A 22,158-nucleotide genomic window follows, 5' to 3' on the forward strand; every position below is an offset into this window, starting at 1 on the left:
AAAATTTCTTCCACATATATCTTTGATAATCTCCTACGCAGTTGAAAGGGGAATAGTTGGCCTTTCAGAAAATGCATGGGATTTTGCAATTCCCATGTTGTAGAGAGACTGAATTACCAATCTCTCTCTTTCCACTTATTTCATAGTGAAATCAATCAACACCGTTGTCATCAGGGAGGTCACTCACGTTTGACAAGTGTGTCCAATTTATTTTCCTTATATGCGGGCCAAATCGTTTTGAAATCCATCAATAAGATCAGTCACTATTGGCGTTTAAAGTCAAAGGAAAATTTCTCTTTTTTTTCAGTATATGTAGCAATTAGGAAATCCTAATTAAAATAATCAGGGAAAAAATGAACAAACCATACGACTACTTCCCTGTCAGCCAATAACCTCAGCCAGGGGTAAGGAAAATGAGGTAATCTAATTCCGAGGCAAATGCAGAAAGCAACATGGAAGGGCGTGACTAATATATGGAATACTAAACAAGGGAGAATTTTCCATGTGAGATATAAAAACATGACCCCTAACCTCTCAAATAATAAGTTGATGGGATGGAGAATGTGTTTTCATTCTATTTTAGTAAAGTCTTATTGAATGCCAGCCACTGTTTCTCGTGTTCATTCATAAAGAAACTATATGGGGAATTTATTTTTATTTTTTGAAAGACCTTATTAGTGAAATTCAGTCACTTGCGATGTATAATTATATTGCTGTTACCCACCATGGTAGAGAAGACCACTTATATTGTACGATCATATTTTGGCTACCAAGCAAGGAAGGGGAGACCACTTATATTGTACGATCATGTGGTGGCTACCGAGCAAGGAAGGGGAGATCACTTATCTACCCATCAAGGACGGGGAGATGACTTACAATATATAATCAAAGCTTGACAAAAAGCTATAGATTTGTGTCAAATGTAAGAAACAAAACATTCGACAAGTAATCGACAGAAACTGAAATGTTAATGTTAACAGGTTTTCATTTTTATTATGGATGTAACGCGATAGAATTATGATGGAAAGAACAAGTAAAACCACCCACTTTTTTGGGAATAGGAGTCTGTAAGATACTGAGGGACTCTGCAATGCATTCCACAATCTCCTCAGCTGCCTCTGCATGGTCCAGACACCACACCATACCGTCTGCAATCTTTGTCCGTTCTGGTGTCAATTCTCTCAAGATGTCCTCTAGTCTGTCTCTTTGACTGCAAAAAGTAAAATAGAGTGGTATGAAGTGAATGTGAGCCACCCCAGAATGAGAGATGAGAAATTCACATGCTTTCAATGTTCCTTCACTTTTACTTTGCCTAGCTTCTTATGGAGTTATATAGCTTTTTATTACGCCATATTCCAACTTGCAAATGAACTGCACATCTCTAAACTTTTCATTCAAGAAAAAAAATGCAATTTTATTGCTAATTTACCAATAAATATCCAACAGATGAGAGAGATTGAAAGGGTATGAAAACAACTCAAGACCTGTTTTGTTATGAATCACCAGTTAACACCTCAAGACCTGTTTTGTTATGAATCACCAGTTAAAACTCAAGACCTGCTTTGTTATGAATCACCAGTTAACACCTCAAGACCTGTTTTGTTATGAATCACCAGCTAACACCTCAAGACCTGTTTTGTTATGAATCACCAGTTAACACCTCAAGACCTGTTTTGTTATGAATCACCAGCTAACACCTCAAGACCTGCTTTGTTATGAATCACCAGCTAACACCTCAAGACCTGTTTTGTTATGAATCACCAGTTAACACCTCAAGACCTGTTTTGTTATGAAACACCAGCTAACACCTCAAGACCTGTTTTGTTATGAATCACCAGTTAACACCTCAAGACCTGCTTTGTTATGAAACACCAGCTAACACCTCAAGACCTGTTTTGTTATGAATCACCAGCTAACACCTCAAGACCTGCTTTGTTATGAAACACCAGCTAACACCTCAAGACCTGTTTTGTTATGAAACACCAGCTAACACCTCAAGACCTGTTTTGTTATGAATCACCAGCTAACACCTCAAGACCTGCTTTGTTATGAAACACCAGCTAACAACTCAAGACCTGCTTTGTTATGAATCACCAGCTAACACCTCAAGACCTGTTTTGTTATGAATCACCAGTTAACACCTCAAGACCTGTTTTGTTATGAATCACCAGCTAACAACTCAAGACCTGTTTTGTTGTGAATCACCATCTAACAACTCAAGACCTGTTTTGTTGTGAATCACCAGTTAACAACTCAAGACCTGTTTTGTTATGAATCACCAGCTCACACCTCAAGACCTGCTTTGTTATGAATCACCAGTTAACAACCCAAGACCTGCTTTGTTATGAATCACCAGCTAACACCTCAAGACCTGTTTTGTTATGAATCACCAGTTAACAACTCAAGACCTGCTTTGTTATGAATCACCAGCTAACACCTCAAGACCTGTTTTGTTATGAATCACCAGTTAAAACTCAAGACCTGCTTTGTTATGAATCACCAGCTAACAACTCAAGACCTGTTTTGTTATGAATCACCAGTTAACACCTCAAGACCTGTTTTGTTATGAATCACCAGCTAACAACTCAAGACCTGCTTTGTTATTAATCACCAGCTAACAACTCAATACCTGCTTTGTTATGAATCACCAGCTAACACCTCAAGACCTGTTTTGTTATGAATCACCAGTTAACAACTCAAGACCTGCTTTGTTATGAATCACCAGCTAACACCTCAAGACCTGTTTTGTTATGAATCACCAGTTAAAACTCAAGACCTGCTTTGTTATGAATCACCAGCTAACAACTCAAGACCTGTTTTGTTATGAATCACCAGTTAACACCTCAAGACCTGTTTTGTTATGAATCACCAGCTAACAACTCAAGACCTGCTTTGTTATTAATCACCAGCTAACAACTCAATACCTGCTTTGTTATGAATCACCAGTTAACACCTCAAGACCTGCTTTGTTATGAATCACCAGCTAACACCTCAAGACCTGCTTTGTTATGAATCACCAGTTAACAACTCAAGACCTGCTTTGTTATGAATCACCAGTTAACACCTCAAGACCTGCTTTGTTATGAATCACCAGCTAACACCTCAAGACCTGCTTTGTTATGAATACCAAGAAGTGAGCTCACCACCATGCCTGCAACCACAAAACTTCTCACCTTTGAGGAACTAAATGAAATTACCAGCCTCATATAATCGATAAATATATTCATTTGTCAATTGTCCAATTATTATTGCATCTAGGCAAGATATTCAAATTTCCGTATACCAATCTGTCCCCAAAACAACTTAAGCTTAGACAACATAATGAATGACTACATGATCCAGTGGACCAATCAGAGAGAAGGATTCAAGAGTTTACCCATTCATCACAATACATGGCCTACTTCTGTTTACATAACTAGAGTCTGACTTTTCGATACGTTTTTTGACCATTAGACGAGGTCGAATGGCTAAAAATAGCCTTGGGGGATATAGAAATGGATTTTCCCCATTTGGGAAAAATGTCGAGATAGCTTGTTGGCATTTCTCTGCCAAAATTTAAAGTCATCAACAATTGATAAAATGACCACAATTTAAACGGCTGAAAACAGTACCCATGTCCTCTTGAAAAAAATATTTTTAATAGTTTAACAGAAAAAAAGGATTTTATAAATGAAAAATGACCTGAAAAGTCACAAGTCTAAAAAAACAAACAAACAAAAAAAACATTTTCACTTTTCAAATATATACTGGCTGTTTTCTCAGGTTAGATGTACCTTCCAGATTGAACTGCCATCACATGTGACATATTATCTGGCACTGTTATCATTTGGACAGTCTATGCCATACATGGTATTGTGACCATTAAGAATCCTACCTATTAGTGAGCTTCCCTTTACGACAGATGACCTCAAATTCACTGTTGGCTTCCCTGTTGACAAGGTCTTCAGGCATTCCCTGTGTGAAAGGGTTGATAGGTGGAGGACGCCATATTGAACCACCCTTAAACATGTGGAACTCATCTGTTCTCCACTTGGACATACTGTCTCCCTGGTTAGACATAGAAGAAGAGATTAGTAAGGGTTTTCTTGGTCATTGACTCACCTCACCCATGAGGTAACATAAGATTTATTCAATCCACATGCCTTTCAAAAGCTCGCATCTGTTTGTTTCTTCTAGTGTTTTTGGCCCTGGACAAACCATAAGTAAAATATAATAAAACACGTGTCCACTACTACTACCACTACTACTACTACAACTACTATTACTACTGCTGATGATATTGATACTACTACTACTACTACTACTACCACTACTACTACTACAACTACTATTACTACTGCTGATGATATTGATACTACTACTACTACAACTATTACTACTACCACAGAGATGCCAAACAAGAAATTTCAAATTCCTTACTTAAGGCTCAAAAAATTCTTGTTTTGCTCCGAAAATTCTTACACTATACAATAAATTTGAAAAAGAAAAAAAAGAACAGGAAAAACGGACAAACTGAATCAGAATGCAAATCCATAAAATGAGACAATCAGCGTTCTTAACAAGAAAAGAAAAATCCAACCTTTGAAAGTTACAAAGGGTTGTAACTTATGATTTTAGATTATCAAAAAAGAAAAAAGATCTTCACAATATGGGAAATACTAGAAAAAACAAACAGCATAGTTGCCACATAAGTTACTAAAGAAAGCCAAGATGGCTACCTTTGATCATAATGTTAATTGTCAAAAAGGAAGAAATTTTATTCATCCATCAGTCAAAGTCAAACTCAAACCAAATTTAATACGACAGATAAAACCATATTTAGGCGATATTCTGTTACATACCAATACTATCATAAAAACATTCATTCCCAGCATAAGATATTTAAATTTTAAGGAATACTTTATAAGTTGTCAATATCATTTCAAAGATACAATTGATAACAATGTTACGTATCCACTACATACAGGAAGCATGATACAATTGATAACAATGCTACGTATCCACTACACACAGGAAGCATGATACAATTGATAACAATGCTACGTATCCACTACATACAGGAAGCATGATACAATTGATAACAATGCTACGTATCCACTACACACAGGAAGCATGATACAATTGATAACAATGCTACGTATCCACTACACACAGGAAGCATGATACAATTGATAACAATGCTACGTATCCACTACATACAGGAAGCATGATATAATTGATAACAATGCTACGTATCCACTACACACAGGAAGCATGATACAATTGATAACAATGCTACGTATCCACTACACACAGGAAGCATGATACAATTGATAACAATGCTACGTATCCACTACACACAGGAAGCATGATACAATTGATAACAATGCTACGTATCCACTACACACAGGAAGCATGATACACTTTTGCTTCAATGGTCAAACCATTCTCATGCCTTATGCTACAACTTATTGGTTGTTGCAAACAAGTGATCATGCAACTTATTATTAGACTCATGAATTTTTAATTTATTTCAAAATAGAAAAATAAAGATGAATTGAAAATCAGCCAATCATTCTTTGTTTCCCCAAGTCCATTTTATACTTTCTTTCTTATTGTAATCTATTATTTCACTGTAATCAGATGAATCTTATGATAAAATGCAAGCGTAAGGGAGGGGAAACTGAAGGACAGAAAATGATGAGAGAATAAAAAAAAAGAGGAAGTTAACTAGAGAAAGATAGATAGATAGATAGAGAGAAATGAGAGATAGAGATGAGAGAGAGAGAGAGAGAGAGAGAGAGAGAGAGAGAGAGAGAGAGAGAGAGAGAGAGAGAGAGAGAGAGAGAGAGAGAGAGAGAGAGAGAGAGAGAGAAGAGAGAGAGAGAGAAGAGAGAGAGAGAGGAGAGAGAGAGAGAGAGAAGAGAGAGAGAGAGAGAGAGAGAGAGAGAGAGAGAGAGAGAAAGAAAGAGAAGAAAGAGAGAGAGAGAGAGAGAGAGAGAGAGAGAGAGAGAGAGAGAGAGAGAGAGAGAGATAGAGTGAGAGGGGGGTGGGGGGAGAAAGAATGTATAAATTGTATTAAAAGAAAGAAAAACTTATCTACTAGAATGTTATATTAATTTACATCCCTCTCATCTTAAATAGAAGTGTTTTAAAAATGCTAGGTACATTTAGAAATAATCAAAATAAATAAACACATAAAAGTCCCTAAAACTAAAACATCACCTCGCCCCATCCCTTTCCCCTATCCTGTTGACTGTTCATCTTATCCAAGTCACTCTTTGACACGACTTGGTCTACGGGATTCATGCAATTGGGCATATGTGACAACTTTTGATATAAAGACATGATGGCACTGATTCGTTTTGTTTTGTTCTTGCGTTTGGAAACTGTCATTTTGCGTATCTGCATACTGGGCATGAAAATTCGAACAAATTATGTATTTTGCATACAGTTTGATATCTCTACTACTACTTCTACTACTACTACTACTATTTAAAGAAAGATTTACTTACGTGTAATATAGAATAAAGCTTCCAGCGGTAATATGTGTGGGCAGGGCTTTTATTTTCAAATAAAAATCTGTGTGGTGGAGTATAGAAACATTAAAGTCTGAAAGATGGTCTACGGGATGTAGCAAGGAAGGAAAGAATAAGAAGAGAAGAGAGATGTGTAGGAAAGAGGATTGAAGAGGAGAGAGAGAAAGAGAGGAGAGAGGAAGGAAGAGGAGAGAGAGAGAGAGAGAGAGAGAGAGGAGAGAGAAGAGAGAGAGGGAAGAGGGAGAAGGGGGGAGGGAGAAGAGAGAGGAGAGAGAGGGAGAGTAAGAGAGAGAGAGAGAGAGAGAAGAGAGGAGAGAAGGGAAGGAGAGAGAGAAGGAGAGGTAGAAGAGAGAGAGGGGAGGAGAGAGAGAGAGAGAGAGGAGAGAGAGAGAGAGAGAGAAAGAAGAGGAGAAGAGAGAGGAGAGAGAGAGAGAGAGAGAGAAGAAGAGGGGGGGAAGGAAGGAGAGGGAGAAGAGAGAGAGAGAGAGAGAGAAGAGAGAGAGGAGGGAGGGAGAAGGGGAGAGAGAGAGAGAGAGAGAGAGAGAGAGAGAGAGAGAGAGAGAGAGAGGAGAGAGAGAGAGAGAGAGAGAGAGAGAGAGAGAGAGAGAGAGAGAGAGAGAGAGAGAGAGAGAGAGAGAGATTAAATTAGTTTTAAAAATTCAGTTTCAGTTTTATGAGGCTATCTTTTCCTCACCTTTCTTACTCTCATGTTATGTCAAAATTAGTAGTCTAGGTTGATTCATGGAAATAAGAAATAGTTAACACAAGATTGATCCGAACAGATAGGTAACATAAGATTGTTTGCTTTGTTTTTCGGTTTTCAGCATTTGCAACACATTAAGGTTATATCAACGCCAGTAAAAAGTTCTAGAAATACAATGAAAGCACCCAAGGTAAGACAATAGGGAATTTTTTTTAAAAATAGGAAACAGATGTAGATTCCAAGAGCACAATATCAAAGTACTTAGTTTGAGATCACCTAAAAGTCTCACCCAGACAACAGCACAGGATCCAACTAAGAGGAAAACAATCAAATGTTTAGTTACATTACACATTCAAAATAACAAGTATAACAATACATAAGCGAGAGATGATTTACATGGAAACAAATATAATCTCTCACAACTAACTATACATTTGACTGTTTCCCTCTGGGCCAGGGTTTACGGCCAGGACCAGGACAAAACCAAGTAATCTCATTCCAAGACAAAGACAGAAAGCAAGTTGAAAATAAATAGAGGGATATAAAAGACAACACAGCAAGTATCTCCCTGCCCACTGTGGGAGGTCAGGATCCCCACCCAGTAACATAAGATTGATTCATGGAAATTGGCAACATAAGATTGATCCAAATAGATATGTACCATAAGATTGAACCATGGAAATTGGCAACATAAGATTGATCCAAATAGATATGTACCATAAGATTGAACCATGGAAATAGGTAACATAAGATTAACATAATAATTCTGTCCAAAATAGAAGAGAAGATTGAAATAAGCAGGTAAAAAAAAACAACAACCCAACACAACAGCAACGACAAACGTGTGTAAATCTAGGTATCAGGTACTTCATCAGCAACTGTCAATTTTCGGGTTCTGTCCCTTGAATATCAGCTTGACTTAAAAGTTTTACGGCATTTGCAACATGTGTAGGTAATTTTAGCGCCAGTTAAAAGAAACTGGGATGGTTAAAAAAGTTATAAATTTAAAATTGAAAGCATACAAGAAAAATAAAGGCAAAGGGGAAGGATTCAAATAGCACTCAATAGTAGTTAGTTTGAAATCACAAAAAAGTCTCATCCATCCAGACACAAACAAGTCCCAATAAGAGGAATACACTAACATTATTGCAAACCAATATATATTTAAAACAAACAAAAAATGTGACAGAGAGATGATATGGCTGTTGAAGATCCAAAACGACCTTCTCTGTACTGCTGATGAAGGTAATGTTTCTATTCTCACCCAACTTGACCTCAGCATAGCATTTGACACTATTGACCATTCTATACCTCTAAAGTGCCCGTCTATAACTTTTGGTTGACAGAATTTCTTTTGGATCAGTCCTTGGCCCCCTTTTATACATCCACCCTCTTGCTGGTGTCATTCGGCACTATACTATTAATTGATCCCATGTTTGCTGATGATACACAGCCATATATTGATATGCTTTACCAACTGGACCACCATTGGGCCCTGCTGGGATCCTTGTCAGAAAAAGGCCAAGAGATCATATTAATATTACACCCATGTTACATGTTATTGTCACCTCACTGGCTACCTGTTAAATTAAGACTCAAATACAAAATTGCTGTTCTTTGCTTTAAATGTATCGACAAAACTGCTCCTTCATATTGATGCAACCTTATTTCATTGTATTCTCCTTCCAGAACGTCAAGATCTAGTGTATCATCTCCTATTAACTGTTCCCAAAAAAAGGTTCAAAAAAGTTTTCAGATGGGTCTTTTTCCCATGCTGCCCCTTCTATTTGGAACTCTCGTCCAATTTCCTTAAGAAAATGCAATAGAGAAGCTACTTTTAAGACTAATATTAAGACTTATTTTATTAGGAAATATTTGACAGATATAAACCAGTTTCCGTCTATGGATATTTTTCATGATATGAAGCACGTTTTGTGTATGACCTGTTATTGCAGCTTTAATGTTTGTGTTGAAAAGGTACCTAGAGCTCTTTGTATATGGAAAAGGCGAGGTATAAATGATTTATATTATTATTATTATTATTATTATTATTATTATTATTATTATTATTATTATTATTATTATTATTATTATTATTATTATTATTATTATTGTTATCATCATCATCATTATTATTATTATTTTTATTTTTTTAAATATTATTATTATTATTATTATTATTATTATTATTATTATTATTATTATTATTATTATTATTATTATTATTATTATTATATTATTATTATCATCATTATTATTACTTACAAAGAGAAAAAATATCACCTCCCAAAACATTAACCATACATTTGACCGTATCCCTCCCAGTCAAGGACTCCAGCCAGGGCTAGGACAAAACTAAGTGATCTCATTCCAAGAAAAAAAACAGAAGGCAACTAAGAAACAAATTTAAGGGGATAGAAGACATAGCATAAGCCCCTGACACCATAGGACCAGCCATGGAGTCATCTGTATCTATGTGCCTAAAATCCCGGACTGATACTTAATACATGTTGAAAGTTCAAGACTGCACTGCTGCACCATGTCAACAAATTGATAAGATTTGTGAAAGGTAAACTAATTAAAACTGGATGAAAGGGATAGGGCACCACTCTACGTATTTATTCCTAGTAGTCATACAGTAACTAAATGTCTAACTTCTACACACCAGCTAGCATTCATATTTATGACACAACAGTAACTAAATGTCTAACTTCTACACACCAGCTAGCATTCATATTTATGACACAACAGTAACTAAATGTCTATTTTCTACACACCAGCTAGCATTCATATTTATGACACAACAGTAACTAAATGTCTAACTTCTACACACCAGCTAGCATTCATATTTATGACACAACAGTAACTAAATGTCTAACTTCTACACACCAGCTAGCATTCATATTTATGACACAACAGTAACTAAATGTCTAACTTCTACACACCAGCTAGCATTCATATTTATGACATAACAGTAACTAAATGTCTAACTTCTACACTCCTGCTAGCATTCATATTTATGACACAACAGTAACTAAATGTCTAACTTCTACACTCCAGCTAGCATTCCTATTTATGACACAAACTATCATTTTGATGTTAACATCCAAGCTTAGTGAAAGAATACTATGAATACATCACCTAAAAAATGGGTTGTTGAGCTCTCTGTTCATGATCATAGCCTCAAACATCGGGCCCTCGCGTACGACGAATTCCACCATGCGATGAATCAATGCAAGAAGTTGTCTGCAATGGATAATAATACACAAATCTCCACAACATACAAACATAGCCGACAAAACAATAGGGTGACAAAAGTGTAGCAATACCAGTTACAGAAAACAAAACAACTATCATTCAGTAACACACAATAGAACATCACCAAATAATATACAATAGAATATCACCAAATAACGCACACTAGAACATCACCAAATAACGTACACCCGAACATCACCAAAATAACGTACACCCGAACATCACCAAATAACGCACACTAGAACATCACCAAATAACGTACACCCGAACATCACCAAATAACGTACACCCGAACATCACCAAATAACGTACACCCGAACATCACCAAATAACGTACACCCGAACATCACCAAATAACGTACACCCGAACATCATCAAATAACGTACACCCGAACATCACCAAATAACGCACACTAGAACATCATCAAATAACGTACACCCGAACATCATCAAATAACGTACACCCGAACATCATCAAATAACTTACACCCGAACATCATCAAATAACGTACACCCGAACATCACCAAATAACGTACACCCGAACATCACCAAATAACGTACACCCGAACATCACCAAATAACGTACAATAGAACATCACCAAATAACGTACACCCGAACATCACCAAATAACGTACACCCGAACATCATCAAATAACGTACACTACAACATCACCAAATAACGTACAATAGAACATCACCAAATAACGTACACCCGAACATCACCAAATAACGTACACCCGAACATCATCAAATAACGTACACTACAACATCACCAAATAACGTACAATAGAACATCACCAAATAACGTACACCCGAACATCACCAAATAACGTACACCCGAACATCATCAAATAACGTACACTACAACATCACCAAATAACGTACAATAGAACATCACCAAATAACGTACACCCGAACATCACCAAATAACGTACACCCGAACATCATCAAATAACGTACACTACAACATCACCAAATAACGTACAATAGAACATCACCTAAAAAACATATAATAGAACATCACCAAAGTGTCCATCTTGTTGCCTCAAATGGTAATACAATGGCGTCTAGATCTGAATGGTACTCGAAATCGACTCAATTCTGAGTATTTGTATTCGAGGTCCAAGAAGTTGTTGAGTGTGACAGCCATTTATGGTATTTAGGCTGAAGAATTTTGTTGTTGAGTGTGACAGCCATTGTTGGTATTTAGGCTGAAGAATTTTGTGCGGCTAAGTGGTCTAGTGGTATGACACTCGCTTTCGGATCGGAAGGTCCTGGTTTTGAGCCTCACTCGATGCATAGTTGAGTCCTTGGAAAAGGCTCTTTACTCACATTCTCTCACCGTACTCAGGTGTAAACATACAGTTTCCTGTAAGACAGACACAAACACACACACTTTCCCATAACAGACACGCATACAAACACACTCAACAAACACATACACTCTCCCATAACAGACTCACACATACAAACACACTCAACAAACGCATACATTTTCCTGTAATAGACTCATACATAAAACACACTCAACACACACACACATTTTCACTAACAGACTCACAGAAAACAAACACACTCAACAAACATACCGTAACAGACTCATACATACAAACACACTCAACAAACAAATACATTTTCCCATAACAGACTCTTATATACAAACACATACACTTTACCCTAACACAATCACATACAAACACAAATATTTTCACTTGCATCTCCCAACCACCTGTCAACAAGACAATTCGGAAACTCATCCAACTAATAATAGTAAAGAATCTCCCCCCCCCCCCCCACCCCTCCTTCCAGGAAAAAAAACAACAAAACCTATACTCCGAAAGAAATTGCAGAAGCGTTCCAGGAATTCAATAAATGGGAAGGAGTTTTATTTATCATAATGTTGAACGTTTTTAAAGTATATTTGAATCTCCCCCCCCCCCCCCCCCTAAATCAGATAAATTCTATTATTGATCTTTAACCTTGGTTACTATTCCTTAAAAAAAAACCAAAAAAAACCCTCTCTATTTAACTCTCTCGAGTTCACCCTCATTGAAAATCGAACAAATTTGTTTGATCTTTCATGCATATGAACTCGAGAGAGTTAAATCACCAAAATTATTCCCTCCAAAATAACAATAATACACAACGTTATAGACTAACTACAGTATGAGGAACCAAAGACTATCAATTCAAAAACTAGGAATGGATCTGTGGTGAAGTTTGTAGAACGTTTCTGTATCTCTCCTTTCCAGAAGTTCTGTGAGTCTCTGGCCTTGACTTTGGATTATCCTGGGTTGCTTACAATTGTCCTTGATGACCTTATCGATATCACTAACCAAATCATATGCACCGTTTAATTAGTGAAAAAGAAAATCAATAGAAGGCTCAGTTGGGTACTTTGGGAATTACATTCTGTCAACGAGGATACAAGAAACAAGATAATATTTCCTAACATTGGAATCAGAAGTAAAGAGAAATGGAATGTTTCATCACGGCTGATATGAAGAATATCTTAGACATTTTAAGGACACAATAGAGTAAATATAAATAAATTGAAACGAGATATTGAAACAGGTGAGATGATATTGAAGATGACGCCAACCTTAAACAGAGACAATGAGCAACAAATGCTATAGCCAGCGTATGCTGAAAACCTTCTATAAAGTCAGCAAAGAAAAATGGGTGGGATAAGCAATGTTTCAAAAAGACGATGTCGTTTGGAATGAAATATTTGTTAGAAGTCTCTTCCACAAGAACCCAATATCACTAGTACAAAAACAAACTACCTTGATTATTTGATACAACATCTGATGGAAAGCACTCAGGAAATAAACAGAATAATTTTTAAAAGAGAGCTAAGCAAATACAAAATATAACACACTGGACTCAACAAAGATGACGACACAACTTTGCAAGTAATTTTCTTCCCTCAGATAAAAACCAATATACAGAAGAGACTGCATTTCATGATTTAGGACAGCTGTTAATCTAGAGGAGAAGAAAGCATGGAAAAGGTAAAGCTAAAATCTATTCAGTTGATCATAGTGGTTATAGTAATTTGGTTATATGTGACAACAGATCAAAACACTTCCATTCTTTCCAAAAGAAGACATAAGTTGTCAATTTCTACAGGATATCTGACAGTGGATGAAGATTAGAAGTCCGAGAAATGCATCAGTAACATGTAATCACTCGTTATAGCATTCGGACAAGTCTATCACAAGAAGAGGTGCAGACAACAATTGACTTATTGGAATGATAATGACTTCATATTTTCCTGTTCTTTTCACTCAAATAAACAAATTTCAAATCGGATGTTTTGGACTTGCCAAAATCTCTCTTTTTTTCTTTTTTTTTTTTTGCTTATTTGATTTTATATTTTGCCACAAGACAAACAAAAAATAGAATAATTACATTCAAAATTCTATAACATCTACTTCAATCATACTAGGTAGTATATGATACATAAACCAATTCAACATTAATCATCATGTAAACACAGCCTCAGGCCATTTGGGTTGACAATGTAGAGATGAGCACAAGATGAGTAGGAATGCTATACCTTTCTGTAGGGATTACCACTTTCACAACTGCATTGGCTAACGTCTGCAGAAAATGGCGGTTGAAAAAGACAAACACAACGATTAGAGTTAAAATGTTGACACTTCATACTGTGTCACAGCAATAACAATAATAATAATAATAATAATAATAATAATAATAATAATAATAAAATAATAATAATATAATAATAATAATAATAATTAATAATAATAATAATAATAATAATATAATAATAATAATAATAAATAATAATAATAATAATAATAATAATAATAATAATAATAATAATAATAATAATAAGAGTGTTAATTGTATGAGTAGGGTACAAAGTTGTGAAAAACTAGTTCAGAATTACGATTGCTTCTATGGTAAATAATTATCTATTTGGAAAGAAAATTCATGCCAATCTACTGCCAGCTATCTGACACAAGCTTGAGATTGAGGTCAAAGACCCATTTACTCTTACTCTTACTCTGAACCAACCAAATCAATTCAAATTTCCCTTTGCGATGATTGAGGTCAAAGACCCATTTACTCTTACTCTTACTCTGAACCAACCGAATCAATTCAAATTTCCCTTCGCGATGATTGAGGTCAAAGACCCATTTACTCTTACTCTTACTCTGAACCAACCAAATCAATTCAAATTTCCCTTTGCGATGATCGTGAAAAAAAAATGTCAAATCAATAACAAAGTAAAATGTAAGTCTACAAATCGTGCCAATTCATGACTCAGCACATTTACTAGAATGTCTTGAGCAAACCAACCCAGGGTGTCTTTTGACAAAATCATATGTTGATCCAGAAATAATCAGAGATATTTTGAAATAGAATCATAAGAAAAAGACACACACAAAAAAAAAGCATTGTTGTCAAATAATAGTACAGCCTAGGCAATGTTGGATAACTGGCAGTAAACCGAAATTTTTATCAAATTCTTGGCCTAAATGGCATATATTTAGTTTGCATCAAAAAGAAAAAACCAATGGCACAAACATCTTAACCTTCAACATAACTATAATCTGTCCATTGAGTATTTCCCTGACATGCAATGTAAAGTCTAAATCAGCAAAACAACAAGAATAGGGCATTGGTGAAAACAAGGGTGCATCATATCAATTCTGGTACAATAGCTTTTGTAGAATCAAAAAGATTTCATTACAATGAGTCTCTCATGTAATATCATTGTATGGATAGAATTGACAGATATAATAATAATAATAATAAAATAATAATAATAAATAATAATAATAATAATAATAATAATAATAATAATAATAATAATTAATAATAATAATAAATAATAATAATAATAATAATAATATAATAATAATAATAATAATAATAATAATAATAATAATAATAATAATAATAATAATAATAATAATAATAATAATAATGATAATAACTATAAACAATTTAGCGTATGAGTCACCTTTTCGAACTCAACAGGGTCCTCAGGCACCATGTGGAGCTGACCTGGGATGTGATCCTTTCCATCCTTCTTGCGTTTGATTTGGGCATTAAAAGGTAGGCCAGATGGGGGTGGGGGTTGTGTCAACTCTGCCAGGGCTGGAGGAATGTAGATGGGATGTGGAGGAATGGGCACAGCTTTGCCCCAGCCCAGCTTCATTTCAAAACTGCTCACTTCTTTACCTGAAAAGTTCATTATTTAAAACAGTTTTTAAACTACTCTCAATGCTGGACTCAGGGACACACAAAGTTACTAAAACAGATTGGGACAAGTATGGTCCTTTCAGACTAAAGTACAGTCAGGGCTCTCTATTCAAGATGTCTCAATTATTGGGACAAGTACGGTCCCTTCAGACTAAAGTACAGTCAGGACTCTCTTATCAGGATGTGTCCATTATTGGGACAAGTACGGTCCCTTCAGACTAAAGTACAGTCAGGGCTCTCTGTTCAAGATGTGTCCATAATTGGGACAAGTACGGTCCCTTCAGACTAAAGTACAGTCAGGGCTCTCTTATCAGGATGTGTCCATTATTGGGACAAGTATGGTCCCTCAGACTAAAGTACAGTCAGGGCTCTCTTATCAGGATGTGTCCATTATTGGGACAAGTACGGTCCCTTCAGACTAAAGTACAGTCAGGGCTCTCTATTCAAGATGTGTCCATTATTGGGACAAGTACGGTCCCTTCAGACTAAAGTACAGTAGGGCTCTCCATTCAAGATGTCTCAATTATTGGGACAAGTACGGTCCCTTCAGACTAAAGTACAGTCAGGGCTCTCTATTCAAGATGTGTCCATTATTGGGACAAGTAAGGTCCCTTCAGACTAAAGTACAGTCAGGGCTCTCTTATCAGGATGTCTCCATTATTGGGACAAGTACGGTCCCTTCAGACTAAAGTACAATCAGGGCTCTCTTATCAGGATGTCTCCATAATTGGGACAAGTACGGTCCCTTCAGACTAAAGTACAGTCAGGGCTCTCTATTCAAGATGTCTCCATTATTGGGACAAGTACGGTCCCTTCAGACTAAAGTACAGTCAGGGCTCTCTATTCAAGATGTCTCAATTATTGGGACAAGTACGATCCCTTCAGACTAAAGTACAGTCAGGGCTCTCTATTCAAGATGCGTCCATTATTGGGACAAGTACGGTCCCTTCAGACTAAAGTACAGTCAGAGCTCTCTATTCAAGATGTGTCCATTATTAGGACAAGTATGGTCCCTTCAGACTAAAGTACAGTCAGGGCTCTCTATTCAAGATGTCTCCATTATTGGGACAAGTACGGTCCCTTCAGACTAAAGTACAATCAGGGCTCTCTTTTCAAGATGTCTCAATTATTGCGACAAGTACGGTCCCTTCAGGCTAAAGTACAGTCAGGGCTCTCTTATCAGGATGTGTCCATTATTGGGACAAGTATGGTCCCTTCAGACTTAAGTACAGTCAGGGCTCTCTATTCAAGATGTGTCCATTATTGGGACAAGTACGGTCCCTTCAGACTAAAGTACAGTCAGGGCTCTCTATTCAAGATGTCTCAATTATTGCGACAAGTACAGTCCCTTCAGACTAAAGTACAGTCAGGGCTCTCTATTCAAGATGTCTCCACTATTGGGACAAGTACGGTCCCTTCAGACTAAAGTACAGTCAGGGCTCTCTATTCAAGATGTCTCCATTATCTGGACAGGTCACCTGGGGATGGATTTATTCTTCTTTATTTGTCCACGGTAATCTGGAAATTCTTGTTTCCTGATCCAAACACTAATTTTGGGAACAAGCTATTCTAATATTACAGTTCACTCCGCTGAATCGTACATCTGTCAATTGCACAATCCGCTTATACACTACACAGTCCCAAAAAAACGGAATTTTTTCCATACAATCGTTCAGCTTAATCGCTACACTTTGCTCCTATCTTGAATGCAGAAAAATATCTAAAAAATATACCAAAAAAAATTAATGGAATTGTGTTTCTCATTGAACCATTTTTGCACATTAATATTGTATCAGGCATGAAAAGCTTTTCCGTCAATACGATTCCAATGTCCCCCCCCTCCCCCCCCCCCTGACCCCGATTAGGTCAGACGCGCAATGCTTGTTGTTTGACAACAAAGGATTACATGACACAACAAAGGATTACATGACACAACGGGCCAATTGACTCATCACTCGATATCTGCATTACAAGGTGTGAACCGTGATTGCAGTCCCCTCAAAGCCAGGTGTTTGTTTAAATTCTCTGATCACTCGATTGCAATTCTCTACCTGTACAGTGTTTTCCTCTATTGGGCTCGCGAAAAATAAGAAAGGATTAAAGAGAGGACTTGCGTCTCATCTTTTGATTGATCCACACTGCCCCTGTCCACGTTGATGCACTCAAAGATGAGCCTTTTGAAATGTTTACAAATATGGATTGAACAGTGGGACCAACAGCTTGGTGAGAAAAAATTTGCTTTTCCTCGACAACTGCACTGCCGATCTGCAAAACTTGGAATTGAAGAACATAAAAATTGTTTTCCTTCCACTCAACACAACCTTTCTGATCCAAACCATGTACCAAGGAATCATAAAGAACTGGAAAGGACATTCTTGGTCTTTGTCTTGTAGCTCTGGATGTAGATGAATCCACCAATGCCTCAACTATTGCCAGAAAATCTATAATTCTGGATGCAAGATACCTGGCCAAATCCGCATGGAACAGGTAAAGACAGACTATTGATAAGTGAGTGATAACGAACAGCCAAATAAAATCAACGATGCTGTGCTCGTTCCACAAAGTTTTTGGGAGAAGCATTTGATCAATATGTTTCAATGGACAACAATAAACCCACCAGTGGTAAGCTGACATCTCAGGATCGACTGGTCTCCATTCAGTCACACAAAAGACAATGACTGGATAATGAAGATGAGGATGAATAATCGGAATGTGAAACATCATCCCTGACAAACGCTGAAAAACATGGTGGACAATCTCTACTGCTTCACCCAAGAAGAATGCGTGACAGATATCAACCAACATTGGCAAGAGTGGAGACAAGGGTTTATAAATAGCTTGCACTGAATAGAAAGCAATCAAAGCTTCACGATTACTATTCTTACAAACAATAATGGCAGAGTTTGCTGTTGATAAAACATGAAAAAATCCTCCCAAACAAAACAAAAAAACAAAACCCTTCCAATGAGGTCATGTCTTTAACATGACGGACCCAAATCTGTAGAAACTCAGAGAGGAGGTTCTACTTGAATGGCACAAGAGAGCTGGTGCTTAGATGCTATTTTTAGCTTCTCCACTTAATCGACACACTAACCCAAACTCCCGAGGGTGTGCGATTAAGTGGAGTCGACTGTACCATAATTTGAACATCACAATGACTGACACGGTCTGTCCCACTACCCTGATTCAATACAATCAACATCCGATTTAAAACATCCGAATAAGGTTAGGTAGGTAACTTATCTGTGATCCAATCCAGTCAATGACAGATGACCTCCCTTCATCAATCAACATGACAATACAATGTATGTGACAGACGACCTCCCTTCCTCAATCAACATGACAATACAATGAATGTGACAGACGACCTCCCTTCCTCAATCAACATGACAATACAATGTATGTGACAGACGACCTCCCTTCCTCAATCAACATGACAATACAATGAATGTGACAGACGACCTCCCTTCCTCAATCAACAAGACAATACAATGCATGTATGCCAAATACATAACTAATTAAAATGATATAATATGTTAACAAAATGCCAAATACATAACTAATTAAAATGATATAATATGTTAACAAAATGCCAAATACATAACTAATTAAAATGATATAATATGTTAACAAAATGCCAAATACATAACTAATTAAAATGATATAATATGTTAACAAAATGCCAAATACATAACTAATTAAAATGATATAACATGTTAACAAAATGCCAAATACATAACTAATTAAAATGATATAACATGTTAACAAAATGTCAGACACCATCCCAAAGTTCCTTTATTTCAAATGAAAAAAAGCTCCAAAACCTAATGGTGGTGATGATAGTAGCAGTGATGGTGTGATTGTAGCAGTATTGCTAGTAATGATGATGTGATGGTGGTGATTATAGTAGCAGTGATGGTGTGATTGTAGCAGTATTGCTAGTAATGATGATGTGATGGTGGTGATTATAGTAGCAGTGATGGTGTGATTGTAGCAGTATTGCTAGTAATGATGATGTGATGGTGGTGATTATAGTAGCAGTGATGGTGTGATTGTAGCAGTATTGCTAGTAATGATGATGTGATGGTGGTGATGATAGTAGCAGTGATGGTGTATTGTAGCAGTATTGCTAGTAATGATGATGTGATGGTGGTGATTATAGTAGCAGTGATGGTGTGATTGTAGCAGTATTGCTAGTAATGATGATGTGATGGTGGTGATGATAGTAGCAGTGATGGTGTGATTGTAGCAGTATTGCTAGTAATGATGATGTGATGGTGGTGATTATAGTAGCAGTGATGGTGTGATTGTAGCAGTATTGCTAGTAATGATGATGTGATGGTGGTGATTGATATGTAGACAGTGATGGTGTGATTGTAGCAGTATTGCTAGTAATGATGATGTGATGGTGGTGATTATAGTAGCAGTGATGGTGTGATTGTAGCAGTATTGCTAGTAATGATGATGTGATGGTGGTGATTATAGTAGCAGTGATGGTGTGATTGTAGCAGTATTGCTAGTAATGATGATGTGATGGTGGTGATTATAGTAGCAGTGATGGTGTGATTGTAGCAGTATTGCTAGTAATGATGATGTGATGGTGGTGATTATAGTAGCAGTGATGGTGTGATTGTAGCAGTATTGCTAGTAATGATGATGTGATGGTGGTGATTATAGTAGCAGTGATGGTGTGATTGTAGCAGTATTGCTAGTAATGATGATGTGATGGTGGTGATTATAGTAGCAGTGATGGTGTGATTGTAGCAGTATTGCTAGTAATGATGATGTGATGGTGGTGATTATAGTAGCAGTGATGGTGTGATTGTAGCAGTATTGCTAGTAATGATGATGTGATGGTGGTGATTATAGTAGCAGTGATGGTGTGATTGTAGCAGTATTGCTAGTAATGATGATGTGATGGTGGTGATTATAGTAGCAGTGATGGTGTGATTGTAGCAGTATTGCTAGTAATGATGATGTGATGGTGGTGATTATAGTAGCAGTGATGGTGTGATTGTAGCAGTATTGCTAGTAATGATGATGTGATGGTGGTGATTATAGTAGCAGTGATGGTGTGATTGTAGCAGTATTGCTAGTAATGATGATGTGATGGTGGTGATTATAGTAGCAGTGATGGTGTGATTGTAGCAGTATTGCTAGTAATGATGATGTGATGGTGGTGATTATAGTAGCAGTGATGGTGTGATTGTAGCAGTATTGCTAGTAATGATGATGTGATGGTGGTGATTATAGTAGCAGTGATGGTGTGATTGTAGCAGTATTGCTAGTAATGATGATGTGATGGTGGTGATTATAGTAGCAGTTGATGGTGTGATTGTAGCAGTATTGCTAGTAATGATGATGTGATGGTGGTGATTATAGTAGCAGTGATGGTGTGATTGTAGCAGTATTGCTAGTAATGATGATGTGATGGTGGTGATTATAGTAGCAGTGATGGGTGATTGTAGCAGTATTGCTAGTAATGATGATGTGATGGTGGGATTATAGTAGCAGTGATGGTGTGATTGTAGCAGTATTGCTAGTAATGATGATGTGATGGTGGTGATTATAGTAGCAGTGATGGTGTGATTGTAGCAGTATTGCTAGTAATGATGATGTGATGGTGGTGATTAATAGTAAGCAGTGATGGTGTGATTGTAGCAGTATTGCTAGTAATGATGATGTGATGGTGGTGATTATAGTAGCAGTGATGGTGTGATTGTAGCAGTATTGCTAGTAATGATGATGTGATGGTGGTGATTATAGTAGCAGTGATGGTGTGATTGTAGCAGTATTGCTAGTAATGATGATGTGATGGTGGTGATTATAGTAGCAGTGATGGTGTGATTGTAGCAGTATTGCTAGTAATGATGATGTGATGGTGGTGATTATAGTAGCAGTGATGGTGTGATTGTAGCAGTATTGCTAGTAATGATGATGTGATGGTGGTGATTATAGTAGCAGTGATGGTGTGATTGTAGCAGTATTGCTAGTAATGATGATGTGATGGTGGTGATGATAGTAGCAGTGATGGTGTGATTGTAGCAGTATTGCTAGTAATGATGATGTGATGGTGGTGATTATAGTAGCAGTGATGGTGTGATTGTAGCAGTATTGCTAGTAATGATGATGTGATGGTGGTGATATGACAGTGATGGTGTGATTGTAGCAGTATTGCTAGAAATGATGATGTGAGTGGTGATTAGTAGATGATGGTGTGATTGTAGCAGTAATGGTATAATGTTGATGTGATGGTGGTTATATAGAAGTATATAGTGATGTAGATGTTGTGTGGCAGCTGTGTGTTGTATTAGCAGTTTGGTGTGAGTAGTGAGTAGTAGAGTAGTAGTAGTAGTATGTGTGTGTATTTAGATGTAGTAGTGAGTAGTGTAGTAGTAGTAGTATAGTGTAGTAGTAGTAGTAGTAGTAGTAGTAG

General features: G+C 36.8%; 1 protein-coding gene across 1 annotated transcript in view; it reads right to left on the reverse strand.

Moving 5' to 3' along the window:
* Positions 1 to 22,158, reverse strand: part of LOC144955879 (U2 snRNP-associated SURP motif-containing protein-like) — an 86,124-nt gene that overhangs the window by 43,063 nt on the left and 20,903 nt on the right. The window contains exons 9-14 of the mRNA XM_078886129.1: positions 15,481 to 15,701; positions 14,044 to 14,087; positions 10,363 to 10,467; positions 6,495 to 6,561; positions 3,875 to 4,047; positions 1,048 to 1,210 (exon numbers count right to left, since the gene is read on the reverse strand). Coding sequence (XP_078742255.1) covers positions 1,048 to 1,210; positions 3,875 to 4,047; positions 6,495 to 6,561; positions 10,363 to 10,467; positions 14,044 to 14,087; positions 15,481 to 15,701 — 773 coding nt within the window. The remainder of the gene's footprint in view (positions 1 to 1,047; positions 1,211 to 3,874; positions 4,048 to 6,494; positions 6,562 to 10,362; positions 10,468 to 14,043; positions 14,088 to 15,480; positions 15,702 to 22,158) is intronic.

This window comes from Berghia stephanieae, chromosome 10, assembly GCF_034508935.2.
Source record: "Berghia stephanieae isolate SIO BIC M18660-M18661 chromosome 10, UCSD_Bste_1.3, whole genome shotgun sequence".
Lineage (NCBI taxonomy): Eukaryota > Metazoa > Mollusca > Gastropoda > Nudibranchia > Aeolidiidae > Berghia > Berghia stephanieae.